Source organism: Telmatherina bonti, assembly GCF_933228915.1.
Source record: "Telmatherina bonti genome assembly, chromosome: 14".
Classification (NCBI taxonomy): domain Eukaryota; kingdom Metazoa; phylum Chordata; class Actinopteri; order Atheriniformes; family Telmatherinidae; genus Telmatherina; species Telmatherina bonti.
This window is the reverse complement of record NC_136612.1, coordinates 8,795,089-8,817,057: the sequence shown is the minus strand read 5'-3', so window position 1 is coordinate 8,817,057 and position 21,969 is coordinate 8,795,089. Positions and strand designations below refer to the sequence as shown.

At 42.3% G+C, this 21,969-nt stretch overlaps 3 protein-coding genes across 3 annotated transcripts in view; all 3 read left to right on the top strand.

Moving 5' to 3' along the window:
- LOC306765195 (NACHT, LRR and PYD domains-containing protein 3-like) overlaps positions 1-15,871 on the top strand; it is a gene marked incomplete at its 3' end in the record, with an annotated part of 33,524 nt that extends 17,653 nt beyond the window's left edge. The window contains exons 4-7 of the mRNA XM_079252591.1: positions 7,155-7,328; positions 9,304-9,465; positions 15,151-15,197; positions 15,333-15,871. Coding sequence (XP_079108717.1) covers positions 7,155-7,328; positions 9,304-9,465; positions 15,151-15,197; positions 15,333-15,871 — 922 coding nt within the window. The remainder of the gene's footprint in view (positions 1-7,154; positions 7,329-9,303; positions 9,466-15,150; positions 15,198-15,332) is intronic.
- LOC306765196 (tripartite motif-containing protein 16-like) lies at positions 775-2,808 on the top strand (the record flags this gene model as incomplete). The annotated part of the gene is given in 2 exon segments (XM_079252592.1): positions 775-2,422; positions 2,425-2,808. Coding segments are annotated over 2 exon segments (1,692 nt in total). The 3' UTR covers positions 2,469-2,808.
- A 2,639-nt stretch (positions 15,872-18,510) lies between the features above and the next one.
- On the top strand, positions 18,511-20,459 carry LOC306765200 (tripartite motif-containing protein 16-like). Its single transcript, XM_079252596.1, has one exon. The coding sequence runs from the start codon at positions 18,526-18,528 to the stop codon at positions 20,290-20,292; it is 1,767 nt and encodes a 588-aa protein (XP_079108722.1). The 5' UTR covers positions 18,511-18,525; the 3' UTR covers positions 20,293-20,459.
- Positions 20,460-21,969: the final 1,510 nt, after the last annotated feature.

Below are 21,969 nucleotides of genomic sequence, written 5' to 3'. Positions count from 1 at the left end.
AACAGAAACACTGAAACTGGATCATCATTCATTCATGCATTATCTGAGCTGCTTTATCTGATCAAGGGTCTGATCAAGCTGGAGCCTATCCCAGCAGCCTGCGGGGCGGGAGGCGGGGTACATCCTGGACAGGTCGCCAGTCCATCGCAGGAAACTGGATCAGATCTTTCTAATTGTGTCTCTGTTTTATAATGAACTGAATCAAACTGCAAAGATGATCATGTGAGGAATCTACGTGTCCTCAGGATGGAGAAATAGTGTGTAAAAGCTCCACATGTGGATGTTTGGGAGATGTTTCCCTGCACAGCACAATAAAAGTAAAGGCTGATATCAGTCCTGTCATTTAATGTCTTTTTCTTTGACTTTTTATTGGAGCCTAAATATTGTCTTTGTTTTCTTAGAATGGATGCTGATGCAGTGAATCATTTTACAGAGTTTTTCTGGATCTTTTTCTTCTACATCAGGGCTTTTCCTGCTGCTTTGCCACAACATGGAAACTTGTCTGGATCTGCCACTGGATGAAAACCAATCTGTCATGAAAAGGCTTTAAAGCTGCTTCTGAAAGCACTCCTCTTCCTGGAACAAGCCACATGTTTCCTTGTTCCCTCCCCTGCAGATCTGCAGCTGTCTGATTGGTGGAAGCAACACGTGGTGAAGAGGAAGAGCCGACAGCCTCCGTTCTCTGAACAAACACATGATTTGTAGATCAGAGCTAAGACTAGTTTCAGCTTTGAGGAAGTGAAACTAACACCGTCACTGCTGCAGAGAGGTGAAATGGCGCAGAAAGGAGACGAGCTGGAGCGAGAAACCTTCTCTTGTTCCATCTGTCTGGATCTACTGAAGGAACCGGTGACTATTCCCTGTGGACACAGCTACTGCATGGAGTGTATTAAAACCCACTGGGATGAAGAGGACCAGAAGGGAATCTACAGCTGCCCTCAGTGCAGGCAGACCTTCATACCGAGGCCTGTCCTGGGGAAAAACACCATGTTAGCAGCTTTAGTGGAGCAGCTGAAGAAGACTGGACTCCAAGCTGCTCCTGCTGATCACTGCTATGCTGGACCTGAAGATGTGGCCTGTGATGTCTGCACTGGAAGAAAACTGAAAGCCAGCAAGTCCTGTTTGGCCTGTCCGGCCTCTTACTGTGACAAACACCTCCAGCCTCATTATGAAGCGGCTCCGTTAAAGAAACACCAGCTGGTGGAGCCCTCCAAGAACCTCCAGGAGAACATCTGCTCTCGTCATGATGAGGTGATGAAGATGTTCTGCCGTACTGATCAGAAGTGTATCTGTTATCTCTGCTCTGTGGATGAACATAAAGGCCACGACACGGTCTCAGCTGCAGCAGAAAGGACTGAGAGGCAGAGAGAGCTGGAGGTGAGTCGACTAGAAATCCAGCAGAGAATCCAGGACAGAGAGAAAGATGTGAAGCTGCTTCAACAGGAGGTGGAGGCCATCAATCACTCTGCTGATACAACAGTGGAGGACAGTGAGAAGATCTTCACCCAGCTGATCCGTCTCATCCAGAAAAGAAGCTCTGATGTGAAGCAGCAGATCAGATCCCAGCAGGTAACTGAAGTGAGGCGAGTCAAAGAGCTTCAGGAGAAGCTGGAGCAGGAGATCACTGAGCTGAAGAGGAGAGACGCTGAGCTGAAGCAGCTCTCACACACAGAGGATCACAGCCAGTTTCTACACAGCTACCCCTCACTGTCAGCACTCAGTGAGTCTACACACTCATCCAGCATCAATATCCGTCCTCTCACACACTTTGAGGATGTGACAGCAGCTGTGTCAGAGCTCAGAGATAAACTACAGGACATCCTGACAGACAGATGGACAAACATCTCACTGGCAGTCGCTGCTGTGGATGTTTTACTGCCACATCCAGAACCAGGACCAGGACCTGAACCAGGACCAGGACCTGAACCAAAGAGCAGAGATGGATTCTTACAATGTTCATGTGAAATCACACTTGATCCAAACACAGCACACACACTGCTGTTACTGTCAGACGGGAACAGAAAGGTGGCATTAATGCAACAACATCAGTCTTATTCTCATCATCCAGACAGATTTACTGAATTCTTTCAGGTTCTGAGCAGAGAGAGTCTGACTGGTCGTTGTTACTGGGAGGTGGAAATGAGAGGAACAGGTTATGTAGCGGTTGCATACAAGACGATCAGCAGAGCTGGGGATGAAAGTGGATTTGGACAAAATGATAAATCTTGGGCATTATTTTGTTACCAAAACACTTATACATTTTTCTACAACCGCTTCAGAACCTCCATCTCAGTTCCTCGTTCCTCCAGAGTAGGAGTGTACCTGGATCACGGAGCAGGTATTCTGTCCTTCTACAGCGTCTCTGAGACCAGGACTCTCCTCCACAGAGTCCAGACCACATTCACTCAGCCGCTCCATGCTGGACTTGGGTTTGGATCCGGGATTTGGATTCGTGGCATCGGATGTAGTGCTGAGTTGTGTAAAGTGGAATAAAGTGATTTTGTGTGTTTGTTGCAGAGTTTATTGTTGTGACGTTTCTGCTCTGCTGTTCTGTTGTTTATTTGACTTTCTTATGTGCTGTTTGTTTCTGTTTGTTTCTTTCTGGAGGAAATCACTGCTGATGATGATTTTTATTTCCATCAATATTTCTCCACATGAAAATCCCAACCTGCTTGTTCTCTAATTATTAGTTGAATATTTGTGTTTCTGTATTTGTATGTTGTTGTTTCTCTTCAACCTCATGGAGTCAAACAGAGAAATCATGAAAGCTTCCTTCATAACAGATTATTTTACTGTCAACACCTTGTAAATGTACAAATCATTTCTACCTGGAACTACTTTTAGCTGTTCTGAAGATCAAATGTTGTTTTTCTAAATCAATAAAGCATGAAGTATGTAATTATGGGATGTTCAGAAAGGCTCATTTCCAGGATGAGAAGAAATGACATCATTCATGTTTAATGGGAGACTTTTTCATCAAACAGCAACGACACCACAAATGAAGGTAGTTTCACATGAAAATCTGACCTGATCCATCTGTGACAAAAGACAAATCAACAAAGACAGATTGTTTTAACCCTTTGCTGACAAGAAAAGCTGTTTTCCCTCATTCATGTTGAGATGAATATGTTCCAGTTTCCATCCATCCATCCGTTGCTATACAGTGATGGATGTCTATGGATGATGGATGGAGGTCAGTCAGTGGTGTGACTGCAGTGAATGAGTGTCTCCAGCAGGTGGAGACATGTAGATCATAAAGTTCATGTCTGCATCATGAATGTGGGATGTCTGTCATGTGCTGCATAAGTTTGTCATCAGATCAACATTTTCTGCTTGACGGAGCTTTTACAGTATTTCAGACGGATAGCAGCTTGTAGGTGACCGGCTATGAGAGAAGCAGGTGTATGCAGGCTGAAGCTTTGTGTTGCAATGGCTCAAAATTCAAGTCCCACCTTGGTCCTATTGCTGCATGCATTCCCACATTTACAGTGCGGCTCCCTTCATTGTTGACATGCAGCAGTTGTGGCGATGTTGTCTCACCAACAACCTGGACCTGAAAGCAGCATTGTTAACTGTTCAAATGTTAAAATATTGTAAAAAATACTTACAGCTGCTGAATTTCAACAGTTTTTTTTTAACCATTTAATGTTCACACTGAAAAAAAAGGCCAGAGGACAACGTTTCTCTGCACTTTTCTATTTGTTTCAGACAAAAATAACAGAATCAGTGTTGTGTAGGAAATGGTTGAGATTTCACTTTATAATAACATAATGGCAGGATACAGCTACTAAGTCTTTGCAGACTTAGTAGCTGTATCCTCTCAAAGGAAGGATGTGAAGCTCTGTCCTCGGTCCTCAGCTCCCAATCCTCCAGTCTGAAAGAACTGGACCTGAGTATTTATGACTCTGCTGTGAAGCTGCTATCTACTGGGCTTCAGAGTTCACATTGTAAACTGGAAACTCTCAGGTCAGTTTTCTCTGTTTTCTGACATATTTATGAACTGGCACATTTTCTTAGACACAATAACGTCAAACACATGTATGATCATTTGAAGATACCATCTTACAAACAAGCATATAAAAACAATGAATATAAAACATTCTAAAACATTGTGTAGGCTGTAATGTCCTTTATTCTACAAGACGTAGATGACAAAGTGTGTCAGGGATCAAACCTGGTCTGACTGCCTTTATGGGGCAGTTGCTATGCTGAGTGAACTAAATACCACACGAACAGGAGTGTTCAGCAACAACAAAACCAGTTCTTTTCATTGTCTTGCAGTCTGATCTTGATGGTCCTGAAACGTAATGCTTCTGTTTTGTAACTGTGCTGCTCTGGTCTGTTGCTTCCATTATTTGTAAAAACTGACACGAAGAGGTGTTGAACTTCCTGCTCTCCAGTGAGGTTATTCCTCCTGGGTGAAGCAGCAGCTTGCCTCAGGATTACCTTCTGAGTGATGAAGCATACATGAGAGTCTGCTGGAACTAGAAGAGCTGCATGGTGTTTATTGCTAAAGCTTGTAGCAATTACTGCTGAACAGGCAGTTTCTTACAGCTAAAGCTGGATTTATACTCATGCACACCGTAAGGTCTGTTATGGCATCACCACTGAATGTTACAAGGAAGTCCATGTAGGCTTGATGTATACTTTTTCCCGACTTACGTACCCCCTGATAGGCAGGATGAATCATTCGAGAAGATCCTCTTTTGATTACGTTGTACCAGATGATCAAGATATTATCAGATTATCTGGATATTTTCACATCAGTTATAATCAAGCTTGTCTAGTAAACTCCTGGAAAACAGAGTTTTCTGGTCAGAGCAGACTAGATATCTTTCCCGTGTTATTATTTTACTTCAAATCTCAGTATTATTTATGATACAGGGAGAAAGTTAACTTCAAAAATTTCTGTCATCCACCCTCTCCGTTAATGGCGAGTTCTAAAGAATTTCCCTTATTTTCAAATGCAGAACTGGACAGTTATGATTATAATCAAACAATTAAAAATAATTTATTAAATAAATCCACTTTTTGGGAGTTCAGATCCCAAATTTGAATATCTTCCGATACCGATATTTGCCAATACCAAATGTGTTTATGTGAACATTATTTTGACCATGGTTATTATTGCTGTTATTACTGTGTGAGATTTCATTAGGTTGTAATAAATTACCCATCCTCTCTGAAGTTACCACACCAATACAAATATAATAACATTACAGATCTAACTTTTTAAACAAGTTTTATTTTGATTTGGCACATTTTACCCAAATACAACTATAAATGTGTAGTTTTGAAACAAAGATCTTGCTTTTAGTGTAAGAAAAATGTCCCATTTTAACTTTCAAAGCATTTATTTCTTTTAAAACATGTCTGAAGCATGTCATCAAACACATCTGCGCTGGCTTTACTAGTGTTGTTGAGTATCGGTTGTGGTATCAGTACACTTTTATTAATACCAAGTACGAGTACACACAGTATCACAGGGATTGATACTGGTATCGGTGCATTCCTACTAATTACCATTTTTATTTTTTTAATAGTCTTTTTTTCTCCTGCAGAGATGGGAAATTGCCATTTTTCCAATTAGCAGTTGATAGTTCCAGAAAAAAAAAGAAAAGTCCAAAACATGTCAGTCGCAGGAAAATCATGATGTCAGTGAAACTCATGAATAGATCCCGTTTAACTTTCTCTGCTGGTGACCACAATGACCAGATTTGTCAGGGAGCAACTGGACTTTATGGTCACTAGTAAGTACTACTTAAGTATCTATTAGTCCCTGATTCTTTCCCCTTTGGTTTCCTTGATACTAATCAGTAGTTCCCTGATAAACCTGGTCTCTGTGGACACAAGTAAGTACTGGCTAGCCATTAGAGCCATTAGTCCCTGTATGACCCCTTCGCTCCTTAGTAACAAAACACATTTTTTGTCCAGTATTGTAAATTGTTACAGATTTTGGTCATGTAGGTGCTTTTTCTCAACAGTTAACCGAATCCACCAAAAAACAGTTCATCCTCCTTTTTTCTGAAGAGTCTGACAGCTTTCCAGGCTTACATTTAGAGGATGGTACATGATGACCCATTGGCTATATTACATGATTAATCACTCAGTCATCTCGATGGGAGTCACAAACAGTTGATGGTAAAATTTGATATGAAACATTTTAATGTAAATTTTATATTTCTGTAATCTATTTTCTCATCAGGCTGAGTATCTGTGGCCTCTCTGAAGAAAATCTTGCAGCGGTGTCCTCATTGTTCAGCTCCCAGTCCTTCCCTCTGAAAGCTTTACATTTAAATCACAACAACCTGCTGAGCACAGGAGTGAAACTGTTGTCTGAACTGAATAGTTCACACTGTAAACTACAAACTCTCAGGTGAGGTTGTTTTGCTATTGGAGCAACATGGATGAGATCTTATCAAAACAAACTAAGATTATAGAAGTACACTAACAATATTGGAACATAAATAGAACAGATGTGGGTATTAGCTAAACAAAACAGTTACAGGAATAGCATGTCCCACAGATTGGAATGAAGCTGTGGTCATTCCCGTTCCTAAATTCTGAGCCCCAACAACCTTGAATGATTTTAGTTGGTTGGATTTTGGACTTTAATAGAGGGCAAAGAGTAAGAGTGAATGATTGTCTGTCTGAACACATTCACACTTCTATGGGTTTGCCACAAAGGTGCGTCCTGTCTTCCTTTCTGTTTATCTGGAACACTAATATGTGTCAAAATAAATACAGTAACAAGTCAATCTTAAAGTATGCAGATGACTATGTTATTGTCAGCCTTCTACAAAATGACGATAAGAAACATGACCCATTTGTGAATGGCTTTGTAAACTAAGTAGTTCTACCTTCATCTGAATGCCCCTAAGACAAAGGACATGATAATTGACTTTAGAAAAAAACCTCACACTCCTCAGGTCATCCAAATTAAATGAGAAGTTGTCCAGTGTGTAGAGTCCTATAAGTAGCTTGGGACTATACCTGACTCGAAATTGAACTTTAATTGAATGAATTTATTAGATTCAATGGAACAATATATTTAATCAGTTATGATAACATTTTAATGCAAATTATGTGTGAATAACAAACATGAGGGGTAATACTTTTTTTATATTATACACGGATTTTTTCTCTGTGCTCAGACTGAATGTGTGCAACCTGTCAGGGAGAAGCTGTGAAGCTCTGGCGTCAGTTCTCACCTCCCAGTCCTCCAGTCTGACAGAACTGGACCTGAGTAACAACGACCTGCAGGATCCAGGAGTGAAGCTTCTGTGTGGTGGACTGGAGAATCCACAATGTAAACTGGAAACTCTCAGGTACATATTTTAAATGGCCTAATTAACATATAAATGAATGAAAATAAAAATGAATAAAAATTATAAAGTGATTATTAATTGATGGTGATCAGAAAAGCTGGGAAAATGTGTTTCTATGATTACCAGACCACCTGTGTGTTTATGGTCTACGCCTTTTAGACCACAACCTATAATAGATCTGTCCTCCTCCCCCCTTCACAGCCGAGGCAGATGGCTGCCTGTACTTGAGCCGGGTCCTGCTGGAGGTTTCCTTCCTGTTAAAAGGGAGTTTTTTCCTTCCCACTGTCGCCAATGTGCTTGCTCAGGATGGGAGATTGAGTTGGAGCTTCCAACTCAATCTGTTGGTTTCCTTATATACGCTATCATGAATTGGCTTTTATTATGTTTTTTTTTCCTGTCTGTAAAGTGTCTTTAAATGGCATTGCCGTGATTTGACGCTATATCAATAAAGTTGGAATTTGAATCAGGCGATCTGAACCTGTAACAGCTTGTATAGGCATGGTTTTGTGCTATTTTCACAAACCAGCGCAAAGATCTTTAATATTGATAATATTTTATAAGACTGGGTATTGTTCTCTCGCTGTCTTTGTGAACAAATGAAGTCCTACTTAAGTCCTGCTCCTAACTGGAGATCAGACCCTAAATAATTCCCCTCGGGGAAAAATAAACAGATTTTTATCCATTGTACTCTTTCAAGAATTAGTGGCAGTCAATAAGGGATCTAAAACTATGACAGGGCTTCTTAAACCATGGAAGCAATAGACTGCAAGCATACACGCTCACAACAATATGCATGTCCAACTCGTCTGCAACTTCCAAAACCACTGACTGAAGATGGTCTCCCACTTCTCCAGAGGCATAGCCACTCATCTGCAGTGCATGTAATTTAATAAGTGATATGTACTACTACAGTAGCTTTTATTAGTAGTTTTTTTTCCTTTTTTTAGGAGATTAATGATATGTCCCCTCAGTTAATAAAACCACTAATCCACTTCACACTCACAATGAGGTTTCAAGTTTAAAAACTGTGGAAGGAACAGTATGTAAAGTGAAATGAACATTTGTTTCAATGAGTACTACTTTCTCCTTCACACCATGAGGTCATACATCCTGGCATGCTAGACTGTAACATTGCTGTCTTTAGAAGTAATACGAGATAATATTTGATATTCGAATCTCACCGCACAATTATTTATAACTAAGACTCTCAACTTAAAAAAACTGGACACTTCACTACACATTTATGTAACATTATGTGTTTACATGTGTTTCTTTTGGGATCTCTCACCTGTGTTTTGCCTCTGTGTCTGCACAGCCCCTCAGTCTTTTAAACATTTTCAGGGAAAATCATTTCATTTTACAAAGGGAATAGTTTTCACAGACTTAGAGGCAAGCTACAAGCAAGTTTACAAGTTTGTCAATGTAATCAAATCAAATCAAGCTTTATTGTCATTTTGCTGAATAAACCGCAGTAGTGCAAACAAAATGAGAGGATGTTTATCCAGGATCTAAAACCCATACTTTAAAACATCTACACTTGTGCAAACACACACCTATCCCCCTTTCATATACACTTGTCTTGAGACATTACATTTTCAAAAAAAGCAAAATTTACAAATTAAGTTGAATTAAATGGATGTGACATGATGTAAAGTGCAGTTCACAGTTAAAGTGACCGAGTGTATAATAATCCTAATACTGAGACTAAAAACTATTAAAAAAAAAAAAAAAAAAAAAAATCATTTAAATACTAAAAATTAAAAATATAATACTAAAATTGAACTAAAATACAAAAATTTGACTAAAATTTAAAATTGATTGAACTTATTTATATCATGACATGATGGGTTTATAAAAAAAAAATCAAAACTTGTATTAGAACTGAGTAACATTCATAGGAAGATATCGGTGAATGAGGCACATTTATCTTTAGTTTAACAGTACTTCCTTCTGAATATTTGTGTGTTTTCTGCAGCCTGTCAGGCTGTCTAATCACAAGAGAAGGCTGTGCTGCTTTGGCCTCAGCTCTGACCTCTAACCCTTCCCATCTGAGACTGCTGGACCTGAGCTACAACCACCCAGAAGATTCAGGAGGGAAGCTGCTTATAGATGCACTGAAGGATCCACACAAACTCAGGTATGGAGATGCTGCTGCCAGCCACACATGATGTCTGATAGAGAAGGAGGACATAAAAATTTAGATTTAGTCTAGACAGATTTCTGCATGGTAAAACCCCTTAGAGGGTTTGGTACTCTTCATCACAAGCAACACTGTGATGTAAAACCATAGCCTGTCACTACACGGCAGACGGTAATGTACGTGGATTTGTAAAAGAAAATATACATGGTAAAAACAAAAAACCTAAAAGAGAGTAACAAAAAACCTCAAAGAGAGTAACAAGTTATGTTTAAGGAACAAACCATTAATTTTACAAACTTGAAAGCGTTTCAATGTGGCAAATGTGTGTAAACACATCCATATTTGCTGTGAATCACATCCATCCATCCATGTAGAGCTAGTCTACTGTTCCATGACCAGGGTGAAAACAACATTGCTCTTCTTCATTTCAGGATTTAACTATTTGACAGACTAAATGGGACTTACTGGAAAGGCTGAGGGTTGATTCCCCACCACAGGCCAAAAAAGGCCCGGTAGGACTCCCTCAGCTTGACCACATCCCTTACTGCTCGTGTCCATCAATGACTTCTGGGCCACAACAGGCACCAATGACCTTAATGCTACAGATCCGGCTGTCTTTCTTGAAAATAGAGACACGGAACATTGTCCCTCTCTTCAACCAAGTGTCCAAGACATGTAGCCACAAGTCTGACGATACGACAACAAAGTTTATCATCGAACTGCATCCTAGAATTTCCTGGTGTCAAGTGTGCATATGTACACTCTTTTGTTCAAACATGGTGTTCATTATAGACAATCTGTGATGAGCACAAAAGTCCAACAACATAACATTGCTCAGGTTCAGATTAAGGGGGAGCAAGCCAAGGATTGGACCATCAGGGTCCCCGCCTTCGGCCGCCGCTCAACTCACACAGCATCCAATCCCTGCTGTGAGTAGTGAGACCATAGGAGCTGAGCCCAATTTGACCCCGTGGGCAATGCCCTGGCCACAAGGCTCTTGTCTTCATGCAAATATGCATTCCCACCCATAGGTCTGGCTCCATAGGGCTGCCCCAGTGACCCATGTCCAGGCAAGGGAACCTTTATTCCACAATTCATCATCATCATAGGGGTCTTTGAGCTGCACTTGGTCTGGCACCTTCCATATACACCAGTTTGCAATGGGTGCCCCTATAAGTGCAGGAATGATCTTCTGTATCTTTCAGTCTTACATCGGACCTGAAGAAATCTCTCACTGAACACACTTTGTTGTTTCATCACTGTGTTGTGGAGAGGGTGTGAAGAATCCTCCATCATCTTCATCAGCTTGTGCAGCGTTCTTCTTTGGACAATCAGCTCCAGCGGCTCCAGAGTTACTCCAAGCACAGAACCAGCTTTCTTGATCAGTTTGTTGATTCTCTTCAAGTCTCTGGTTCTGATGCTACTACCCCAGCAGATGCTGCAAAGCTGACTGCACTCTCCACAACAGACTTATAGAAGATATGCAACATCTTCGTGCAGGCGTAAACGATCTCAGCTACCTTAAGAAGTACAGTCTGCTCTGACCTTTCTTGTAGATGTAGTCAGTGTTGCATTTCCAGTCCAGTTTGTTGTCCAGCTGAACTCCAAGATACTTTTATTCTTCCACCACCTCCACATCCTCTCCCAGGATGGAAACAGTGCTTTGCTTATTCTTGTTCCTCCTGAAGTCAACAATCATCTCTTTTGTTTTGCTGCTATTTAATATGAGATGATTGTCACCGCACCATTTAACAAACTGACTGACCAGTTCTCTGTACTCTGCTTCTTGTCCATCCCTGATACACCCCACAACTGCAGAGTCATCAGAGTATTTCTGCAGATGACAGGACTCAGAGTTGTACTGGAAGTCTGAGGTGTACAGAGTGAAGAGAAATGGCCAGAGTACAGTTCCTTGTGGTGCACCAGTGCTGCTGACCTCCATCTCAGACACACAACCTTTCAGTCTCACAAACTGGGGTCTGTTTGTGAGGTAGTCATAGATCCAGGTGGTTGTGGAGGTATCCACCTGGAAATTTTGGAGCTTCTCACATAACAAAGCAGGCTGAATGGTATTAAAAGCACTTGAGAAAGCAAAGAACATGACCCTCAGAGTGCTGCCTGAATGTTCCAGGCGAGCGTGTTCAATTCAATTCAATTCAACTTTATATATATAGCGTCAAATCACGGCAATGCTATCTCAAGACGCTTTACAGACAGAGGGGAAAACATAATGAAGGCCAATTCATAACAGCCTATATAAGGAAACCAACAGATTGAGTTGAGTCCAACTCAATCTCCCATCCTGAGCAAGCACACTGGCGACAGTGGGAAGGAAAAAACTCCCTTTTAACAGGAAGGAAACCTCCGGCAGAACCCGGCTCAGGACAGGCAGCCATCTGCCTCTGCTGTGTGGGGGGAAGAGGACAGAAAGACAACAGACAACAGGAACTGCTACTGCCGGCCAGGGAGACCTGCTGAGACAGGAGACATACATGTTAATGATGCAACACTGTTATGGGGGGGAGGGGTAAAAGAGAGAGATAAAGAGAAAAAGAAAGAAGCTCAGTGTATCAGGAAATGTCCCTCAGCAGTCTAAACCTATAGCAGCATAACTAAGAGATGCTAACCATCCCTAGCTATCGGACTTATCAAAAAGATAAGTCTTCAGCCTAGTCTTAAAGGTGGGGAGGGTGTCTGCTTCCCTAACACTAACTGGGAGCTTATTCCATAAGAGAGGGGCCTGATAACCAAAGGCTCTGCCTCCTGCTCGGCTCTTTGAGACTCTAGGAACCACAAGTAAGCCTGCAGTCTGCGAACGAAGTACTCTACTTGGTATATAAGGAACAATGAGGTCTTTGATATATGGTGGTGCCTGGTTATGGAGGGCTTTATATGTAAGGAGAAGGATTTTAAATTCTATTCTAGATTCAACAGGCAGCCAATGAAGAGAGGCTAAAACTGGAGAAATATGATCTCTCCTGCTGGTTCTGGTCAGGACTCTGGCTGCAGAATTCTGGATCAGCTGAAGGCTTTTCAGGGCATATTTAGGACAGCCCAGTAATAGAGAGTTACAGTAATCTAGTCTCGAAGTAACAAAAGCGTGAACCAGTTTTTCTGCATCACTCTGAGACAGAATGTCCCTAATTTTGGCTTTATTACGTAAATGAAAGAAGGCTGTTTTAGTAACCTGCTTAATATGTGGACCAAAGGACAGGTCAGGGTCAAATATTACTCCAAGGTTTCTCACTGTAGCACTGGAAGCTAAAGTAATGCCATCCAGGTTCATTACAAAACCGGAAAATTTAGCTCTGAGTTTTTCAGATCCAACGAGAATTACTTCAGTCTTATCTGAGTTTAAGAGGAGAAAATTTCTAGACATCCAAGTCTTTCTGTCTATGAGACAATTTTGTAGCCTATTGGGCTGATTTGTTTCATCTGGTTTGCTCTCTGGAGCAGGTATATGATGGCGTCTTAAACCCCAATTCCATTATGATATGCAAACTGTAATGGGTCCTGAAAGGTGTTTACTTGCTTGTTGAGGTGAGCCAGTAAGAGTCTCTCCAGGACTTTCGTGATGTGAGATGTCAGGGCAACTGGTCTGTAGTCACTTGGTTCAGCTTGTTGTGTTTTTTTATGTAGTGCTGTTTTCCACAGCACTGGGCATTTTGTCTCAGACTGCTGTTTAAAAGGTGCAGGAGAGTTGTTTTGAGCAGGTCTTAAGAAATATGGGATTGACACAATCTGGACCTGCAGCCTTGTTCTGGTTCAGTTTCTCAAGTTGCTTCATAACTTTGAAGCCGGTGATCTTCTTCATTCCAGATCACACATCCCTCACGTTATTCTGCTGGAGCTGACTTTCTAACTTCTTCCTGTAGTCCTCCTTGCACTTCTTAGTTTGTATTTTAAGTTGTTTTTGTTCAGCTTTTTGATGTTCAGCAGCTTTTTCAGGTCACTGGTGATCCAGGGTTTGTTATTGGGGAAGCACCTCACTGTTCTTGTTGGGACGATGCTGTCCACACAGAAGTTTATGTAATCTGTCAAACACTCAGTCATGGCGTTGATGTCGTCTCCATGAGGTTCACAGAGGACGTTCCAGTCTGTAGCCTCAAAGCCTCCTCTAAGAGCATCTTCAGTTTTAGCAGACCAGATTTTGATAGTCTTTGTAATGACTGGTTGCTGCTGAACGATGGGCTTGTAGGTGGAGGTGAGAAGAACCAGATTATGGTCAGATCTTCCTAAAGGAGGCAGGGCAGCACAACTGTATCCATTATTCATATTTGCATAAAATAAGTCCCAGATCTTATTTTCTCTGGTGGAGCAGCTGACAAACTGCTGGAATGTTGGTAGAGTCGCAGAGAGGGAGACGTTGTTGAAGTCACCGGAGATCACCATGAATGAGTTTGGATGCTGTGTTTGTAGCCGAGCAACGACGGAGCTGATGACATCACAGGCTGTGTCTGGTTCCTGTACCAGGTATTATATAAACCGCTACCAGAATAACACAGGTAAACTCTCTGGGTAAATAATATGGACGGAAGCTCACAGCTAACAGCCATGTCCCTTGTGCATATCTTCTCCTTGACAGCAACATGTCCAGGATGACACCAACACTGTTAAACCAGCAATTCAACCACCCTTTAGCTTTCCGCTGTGTTGTCTACTGCGGTCTGCACGGACCGTTTTAAAGCCCGGTACAGACACATTACAGTCAGGGATGTGTTCATGCAGCCATGTCTCGGTGAAGCACATAATACTGCACTCTGTATTCTTTCTGAGACCTTGTTAGCATCTCGAGCTCGTCCATTTTGTTAGCTAGCGATCTCACATTACCCATCACAACAGTTGGAAGAAATGGTTTAAATCTCCATTCCTTTCTCCTCTGCCTCAATCCCGCTCTGCATACTCTTCTCTTTCCTGTCAACTACATCAAGCTGATATCTATATGAGAAGTGTTTGTACTTAAAAAAAAAAAAATCAAGATCACAAGTCAGAGCTACTACAATTTGCTGCCATCAGATGGTGCAATCTTAAATAATAATAATAATCACAACAATAATAGGGTTGCGGAAAAGCTGAAGCCTATCCCAGCTGGCTTTGGGCGACAGGCAGGGTACACACTAGACAGCTCGCCAGTCCATTACAGGGCCACACAGAGACAAACAACCACTCAGCTCACACTCAGTCCTAGGGACAATTTAGAGTAACCAATTAACCTATCATGTATGTCTTTGGATGCTGGGATGAAGCTGGAGTACCCACGCATACACGGGGAGAACATGCAAACTCCACACAGAAAGGCCACTGACCGAACCCCTCCCCAGCCAAGGATCAAACCAGTGACCTTCTTGCTGTGAGGCCACAGTGCTAACCACTGTTCCACCGTGCAGCCCCAGATAATTGGATTAAGCAGTTCAGAAACTGAAAAAAAAACAACAACCCAACAATAATAATAATCTTAAATTAATAATAAAAAAAAGCACGACATTCCCTTAATCCCCCTGCATAGAATACCCCCTTCTGTCACATAGCAAGTAGATATTAGTGTTAGCTTTGGTGATGCTAATGGCTTCCATGCCATGTAATCCAATGAATTAGTATGGAACATATGTATGAGAGCCATGTAATGTCCATGATTGCATGCTGAAAGAGATGGTGCTGCTCTGACCCCCTTCCTGCTTTCAGGGTGGAGCCTGCTGGAGAACGATGGCTGAGACCAGGTCTAAAAAAGTGTAAGGCTGTTTTTTTTTTTTTTTACTTAACTAGTGGAATTCCTCCATCGTCACCGTCACACCACTCATCAGTGTGGAGAAATGAAGCAATAACAGATGAATAACTGCAGCTGGATTGTGTTTGTTCTCCTTCAGATTCCTGTCAGCTCTCCATCGACACAAACACGGTAAACAGAAAACTCCGACTGTCTGACAACGACAAGACAGTGACACGTGTGGAGGAGCTTCAGCCATATCCGGATGGTCCAGACAGGTTTGATGTCTGGCCTCAGCTGTTGTGTAGAGATGTTCTGACTGGTCGCTGTTACTGGGAGGTGGAGTGGAGAGGTGACGTTTCTATATCAGTGAGTTACAGAGGAATCAGAAGGAGAGGAGACGCTGATGTGTGTGTGTTTGGATCTAACGATCAGTCGTGGAGTCTAGAGTGCTCTGACGATGATGGTCGTAACTCTGTATGTCACAACTACAGATGCACACCCATCTTCCCCTCATCCTCCTCATCCAACTCGAACAGAGCAGCAGTGTATGTGGACTTTCCTGCTGGCACGCTGTCCTTCTACAGAGTCTCCTCTGACACACTGATCCACATCCACACCATCCACACCATCTTCACTCAGCCGCTGCATCCTGGGTTTGCAATCTGGTCCTCTGCTTCCTCAGTGAGTCTGTGTTGAGTTTACAGTGTGATCCTGTTACAGAGACCAGTCTGTACATGTCTGCCTCTTTCACTCATTGTTACGACCCAGACTCTGCTAGGGCAACTGAGCCGCACAAAAGAAAGACCTGTGGCCAGGTGTACATATGGACCAATACGGATTTATTGTCCAATGGTGGAAGAAAAAGCAAGAACAGGCCAGGAATGGCCTCAAAATAGCCAAACCAAGAGCAAAACAAGCCCGTAAAGCAGTTTTCCGAACAAAAACACTGGTTTAACCATTCAAACAAAAAAAACTAACATCACAGAACCATGACAATGAACAACACCACAGAAAATAAAGCAGCTCTGTCAAAGTCCTCCCAACATACAACAGTTTAGAGTCACCACACAAGCTGAGGGCAGACCACTACTGAGCCAGTGGTAGCCGTTGAATGAAGGACTCCTGGTGTCTTAAGTCCTGGTGATTAGTGGAGTCAGCTGAGTTCAAAGTCCCAATTATCCAATGAGCAGGGTGGGGATGAGCAGGTGACATGACGGACCAATCCCAGCCAGGAGGCAGCAATCAGAGCTGTGTTTGAGCGTTTATCCCAGCTGAAGATTCAGAATTAGGAGGCTGAAGAGCAATACAGGCAGCCGTAACACTCATACACGCGTTTTAAATGTCATTTACATTATCCAGCCATTTATTTTTCCAAACAGCTTAGTCTGATGAAGGGTCGCAGGGAAGCTGGAGTCCATCCCAGCAATCACTGGGCGAGAGGCAGGTACACCCTGGACAGGTCACCAGTACATCACTGGGCCAACACAGAGAGACACACAACCATACACACTCACACACATCGCTAGGGACGATTTTGATGAACCAGTTAACCTAACATGCATGTCTTTGAATGGTGGGAGGAAGCCGCAGTTCCAGGAGAGAACCCACTCATACACGGGGAGAACATGCAAACTCCACACAGAAAGGCCACCGTTTGATCCCCCTACCGAGGATCGAGGCCACAGTGCTAACCACTACGCCACTGTGCAGCCGTTTTTATCCAGTTTCTCTTCAAAGTGTCTTTTACTTCCTGATGTCAGAAACTAAAATCCTCCCAGTTATTCAATGTTTCCGTGTCTTATGTGGATTTTGTTGATATGTTCCTGTGTTGACGTACGGACTGAATCGTTGATTGTTTGGCTCTACATTTAGATTTCTGGTAGAGAAAAATAAGAATGGTTGTTCTAATTGTTTTACCTATGTGAGCATACAATGTCTTCATGTGCTGTGAACGCTCGTCCTATTCTTTTGTTATGGGAAAGCTGAACAAGATGTTTGTCATGGAAAAGAAGATGCATCTAAGAAGATGCAGTTTTAAGCTCCTGTTCCTCAGTTCACTCTCAGCTCAGATGCAGTTCACATTTTCTTGTCTTCTGTATTTGTGTGGACAGTGAACTCCCTGAAAGATAGATTTACTGTACAAAGACTCTACCGCTCCTCTTCTAAAGGTTGAGATATTTTTTATCCAACAATTTTAAACAGAGTTCAAAGAATCTTTATTTTATTTTAAAACTTTTGGTCAAATCTTGGATGTTTCATGTGATTTCTTTGATTTTTTTTTTTTTTTTTTTTTTTAAATTTAATCATTATTTGAGACAAGACGGATTGGAGGAGAATCAGAGTTTAAGGCCAATGAGAGAGAAGCATCTGAGGGAAAAAGTGAAGATGAGGAAAACATTCTCCACCTTTTCTTTGAGCTGGACCACATGGTGACTTTATATTCTCTGTTTATGTTCCACTAAAGTCACACAGCTTGTATGTACATGATGGCCTTGCTGGACATTTGAAGCTTTGCTCATGAAGCCAAAATGTCTTCTCTGTGGTTATGATTAAAGTAAAAATGATACAAATCCTGGAACAGAAACACTGAAACTGGATCATCATTCATTCATGCATTATCTGAGCTGCTTTATCTGATCAAGGGTCTGATCAAGCTGGAGCCTATCCCAGCAGCCTGCGGGGCGGGAGGCGGGGTACATCCTGGACAGGTCGCCAGTCCATCGCAGGAAACTGGATCAGATCTTTCTAATTGTCTCTCTGTTTTATAATGAACTGAATCAAACTGCAAAGATGATCATGTGAGGAATCTACGTGTCCTCAGGATGGAGAAATAGTGTGTAAAAGCTCCACATGTGGATGTTTGGGAGATGTTTCCCTGCACAGCACAATAAAAGTAAAGGCTGATATCAGTCCTGTCATTTAATGTCTTTTTCTTTGACTTTTTATTGGAGCCTAAATATTGTCTTTGTTTTCTTAGAATGGATGCTGATGCAGTGAATCATTTTACAGAGTTTTTCTGGATCTTTTTCTTCTACATCAGGGCTTTTCCTGCTGCTTTGCCACAACATGGAAACTTGTCTGGATCTGCCACTGGATGAAAACCAATCTGTCATGAAAAGGCTTTAAAGCTGCTTCTGAAAGCACTCCTCTTCCTGGAACAAGCCACATGTTTCCTTGTTCCCTCCCCTGCAGATCTGCAGCTGTCTGATTGGTGGAAGCAACACGTGGTGAAGAGGAAGAGCTGACAGCCTCCGTTCTCTGAACAAACACATGATTTGTAGATCAGAGCTCAGACTAGTTTCAGCTTTGAGGAAGTGAAACTAACACCGTCACTGCTGCTGAGAGGTGAAATGGCGCAGAAAGGAGACGAGCTGGAGCGAGAAACCTTCTCTTGTTCCATCTGTCTGGATCTACTAAAGAAACCAGTGACTACTCCCTGTGGACACAGCTACTGCATGGAGTGTATTAAAACCCACTGGGATGAAGAGGACCAGAAGGGAATCTACAGCTGCCCTCAGTGCAGGCAGACCTTCATACCGAGGCCTGTCCTGGGGAAAAACACCATGTTAGCAGCTTTAGTGGAGCAGCTGAAGAAGACTGGACTCCAAGCTGCTCCTGCTGATCACTGCTATGCTGGACCTGAAGATGTGGCCTGTGATGTCTGCACTGGAAGAAAACTGAAAGCCAGCAAGTCCTGTTTGGCCTGTCCGGCCTCTTACTGTGACAAACACCTCCAGCCTCATTATGAAGCGGCTCCGTTAAAGAAACACAAGCTGGTGGAGCCCTCCAAGAACCTCCAGCAGAACATCTGCTCTCGTCATGATGAGGTGATGAAGCTGTTCTGCCGTACTGATCAGAAGTGTATCTGTTATCTCTGCTCTGTGGATGAACATAAAGGCCACGACACGGTCTCAGCTGCAGCAGAAAGGACTGAGAGGCAGAGAGAGCTGGAGGTGAGTCGACTAGAAATCCAGCAGAGAATCCAGGACAGAGAGAAAGATGTGAAGCTGCTTCAACAGGAGGTGGAGGCCATCAATCACTCTGCTGATACAACAGTGGAGGACAGTGAGAAGATCTTCACTCAGCTGATCCATCTCATCCAGAAAAGAAGCTCTGATGTGAAGCAGCAGATCAGATCCCAGCAGGAAACTGAAGTGAGGCGAGTCAAAGAGCTTCAGGAGAAGCTGGAGCAGAAGATCACTGAGCTGAAGAGGAGAGACGCTGAGCTGAAGCAGCTCTCACACACAGAGGATCACAGCCAGTTTCTACACAACTACCCCTCACTGTCAGCACTCAGTGAGTCTACACACTCATCCAGCATCAATATCCGTCCTCTCACACACTTTGAGGATGTGACAGCAGCTGTGTCAGAGCTCAGAGATAAACTACAGGACATCCTGACAGACAGATGGACAAACATCTCACTGGCAGTCGCTGCTGTGGATGTTTTACTGCCACATCCAGAACCAGGACCAGAACCAGAACCAGGACCAGAACCAGGACCAGAACCAGAACCAGGACCAGAACCAGGACCAGAACCAGGACCAAAGAGCAGAGATGGATTCTTACAATGTTCATGTGAAATCACACTTGATCCAAACACAGCACACACACTGCTGTTACTCTCAGACGGGAACAGAAAGGTGACATTAATGGAACAACATCAGTCTTATTCTCATCATCCAGACAGATTTACTGGCTGGCTTCAGGTTCTGAGCAGAGAAAGTCTGACTGGTCGTTGTTACTGGGAGGTGGAAATGAGAGGAAGAGGTTGTGTAGCGGTTGCATACAAGACGATCAGCAGAGCTGGGGATGAAAGTGGATTTGGATTTAATGATAAATCTTGGGCATTATATTGTAACCAAACTGATTATGAATTTCGCTACAACAGCATCAGAACCTCCATCTCAGGTCCTCGTTCCTCCAGAGTAGGCGTGTACCTGGATCACAGAGCAGGTATTCTGTCCTTCTACAGCGTCTCTGAGACCAGGACTCTCCTCCACAGAGTCCAGACCACATTCACTCAGCCGCTCCATGCTGGACTTGGATTTGGACTTGGACTTGGACTTTGGATTTGTCGCATCGGATGTAGTGCTGAGATGTGTAAAGTGGAATAAAGTGATTTTGTGTGTTTGTTGCAGAGTTTATTGTTGTGACGTTTCTGCTCTGCTGTTCTGTTGTTTATTTGACTTTCTTATGTGCTGTTTGTTTCTGTTTGTTTCTTTCTGGAGGAAATCACTGCTGATGATGACTTTTATTTCCATCAATATTTCTCCACATGAAAATCCCAACCTGCTTGTTCTCTAATTATTAGTTGAATCTTTGTGTTTCTGTATTTGTATGTTTTTGTTTCTCTTCAACCTCATGGAGTCAAACAGAGAAATCATGAAAGCTTCCTTCATAACAGATTATTTTACTGTCAACACCTTGTAAATGTACAAATCATTTCTACCTGGAACTACTTTTAGCTGTTCTGAAGATCAAATGTTGTTTTTCTAAATCAATAAAGCATGAAGTATGTAGTTATGGGATGTTCAGAAAGGCTCATTTCCAGGATGAGAAGAAATGACATCATTCATGTTTAATGGGAGACTTTTTCAGCAAACAGCAACGACACCACAAATGAAGGTAGTTTCACATGAAAATCTGACCTGATCCATCTGTGACAAAAGACAAATCAACAAAGACAGATTGTTTTAACCCTTTGCTGACAAGAAAAGCTGTTTTCCCTCATTCATGTTGAGATGAATATGTTCCAGTTTCCATCCTGCATCCATCCATCCGTTGCTATACAGTGATGGATGTCTATGGATGATGGAGGTCAGTCAGTGGTGTGACTGCAGTGAATGAGTGTCTCCAGCAGGTGGAGACATGTAGATCATAAAGTTCATGTCTGCATCATGAATGTGGGATGTCTGTCATGTGCTGCATAAGTTTGTCATCAGATCAACATTTTCTGCTTGACGGAGCTTTTACAGTATTTCAGACGGATAGCAGCTTGTAGGTGACCGGCTATGAGAGAAGCAGGTGTACGCAGGCTGAAGCTTTGTGTTGCAATGGCTCAAAGTTCAAGTCCCACCTTGGTCCCATTGCTGCATGCATTCCCACATTTACAGTGCGGCTCCCTTCATTGTTGACATGCAGCAGTTGAGGCGATGTTGTCTCACCAACAACCTGGACCTGAAAGCAGCATTGTTAACTGTTCAAATGTTAAAATATTGTAAAAAATACTTACAGCTGCTGAATTTCAACAGTTTTTTTTTAACCATTTAATGTTCACACTGAAAAAAAAGGCCAGAGGACAACGTTTCTCTGCACTTTTCTATTTGTTTCAGACAAAAATAACAGAATCAGTGTTGTGTAGGAAATGGTTGAGATTTCACTTTATAATAACATAATGGCAGTGAAATGGACTAAATCTGCAACAGCAGTGTCACAACAAACATTTACTTTGGATATTAAACCCAAACCAATGGGTAGAAATGGCTCAGGTAGGTTCATTTCCAGAATTACTTGAAGAAATTTATTGTAGTCATCGTAAGTTTACTTCTACCAAATGGTAGCAGGACCTTAAAGGGCTCATATGTTCTTCTACAACCAGTTTAAATAACTGGAACTTTTATGCATTTAAGGAAAGAAGGATGGTAAGAAACCATTTTTCTTTCACCCAGGTGGTAAGCTTTGTGTGAAAGGTTGTGGACATTCATACACCAGTAATGCCAACACCGGGGGCAAGTTGAAGGACACAGTGACAGATTGACTGGGACCTCAAACCACCAACCTTACCGTTACTG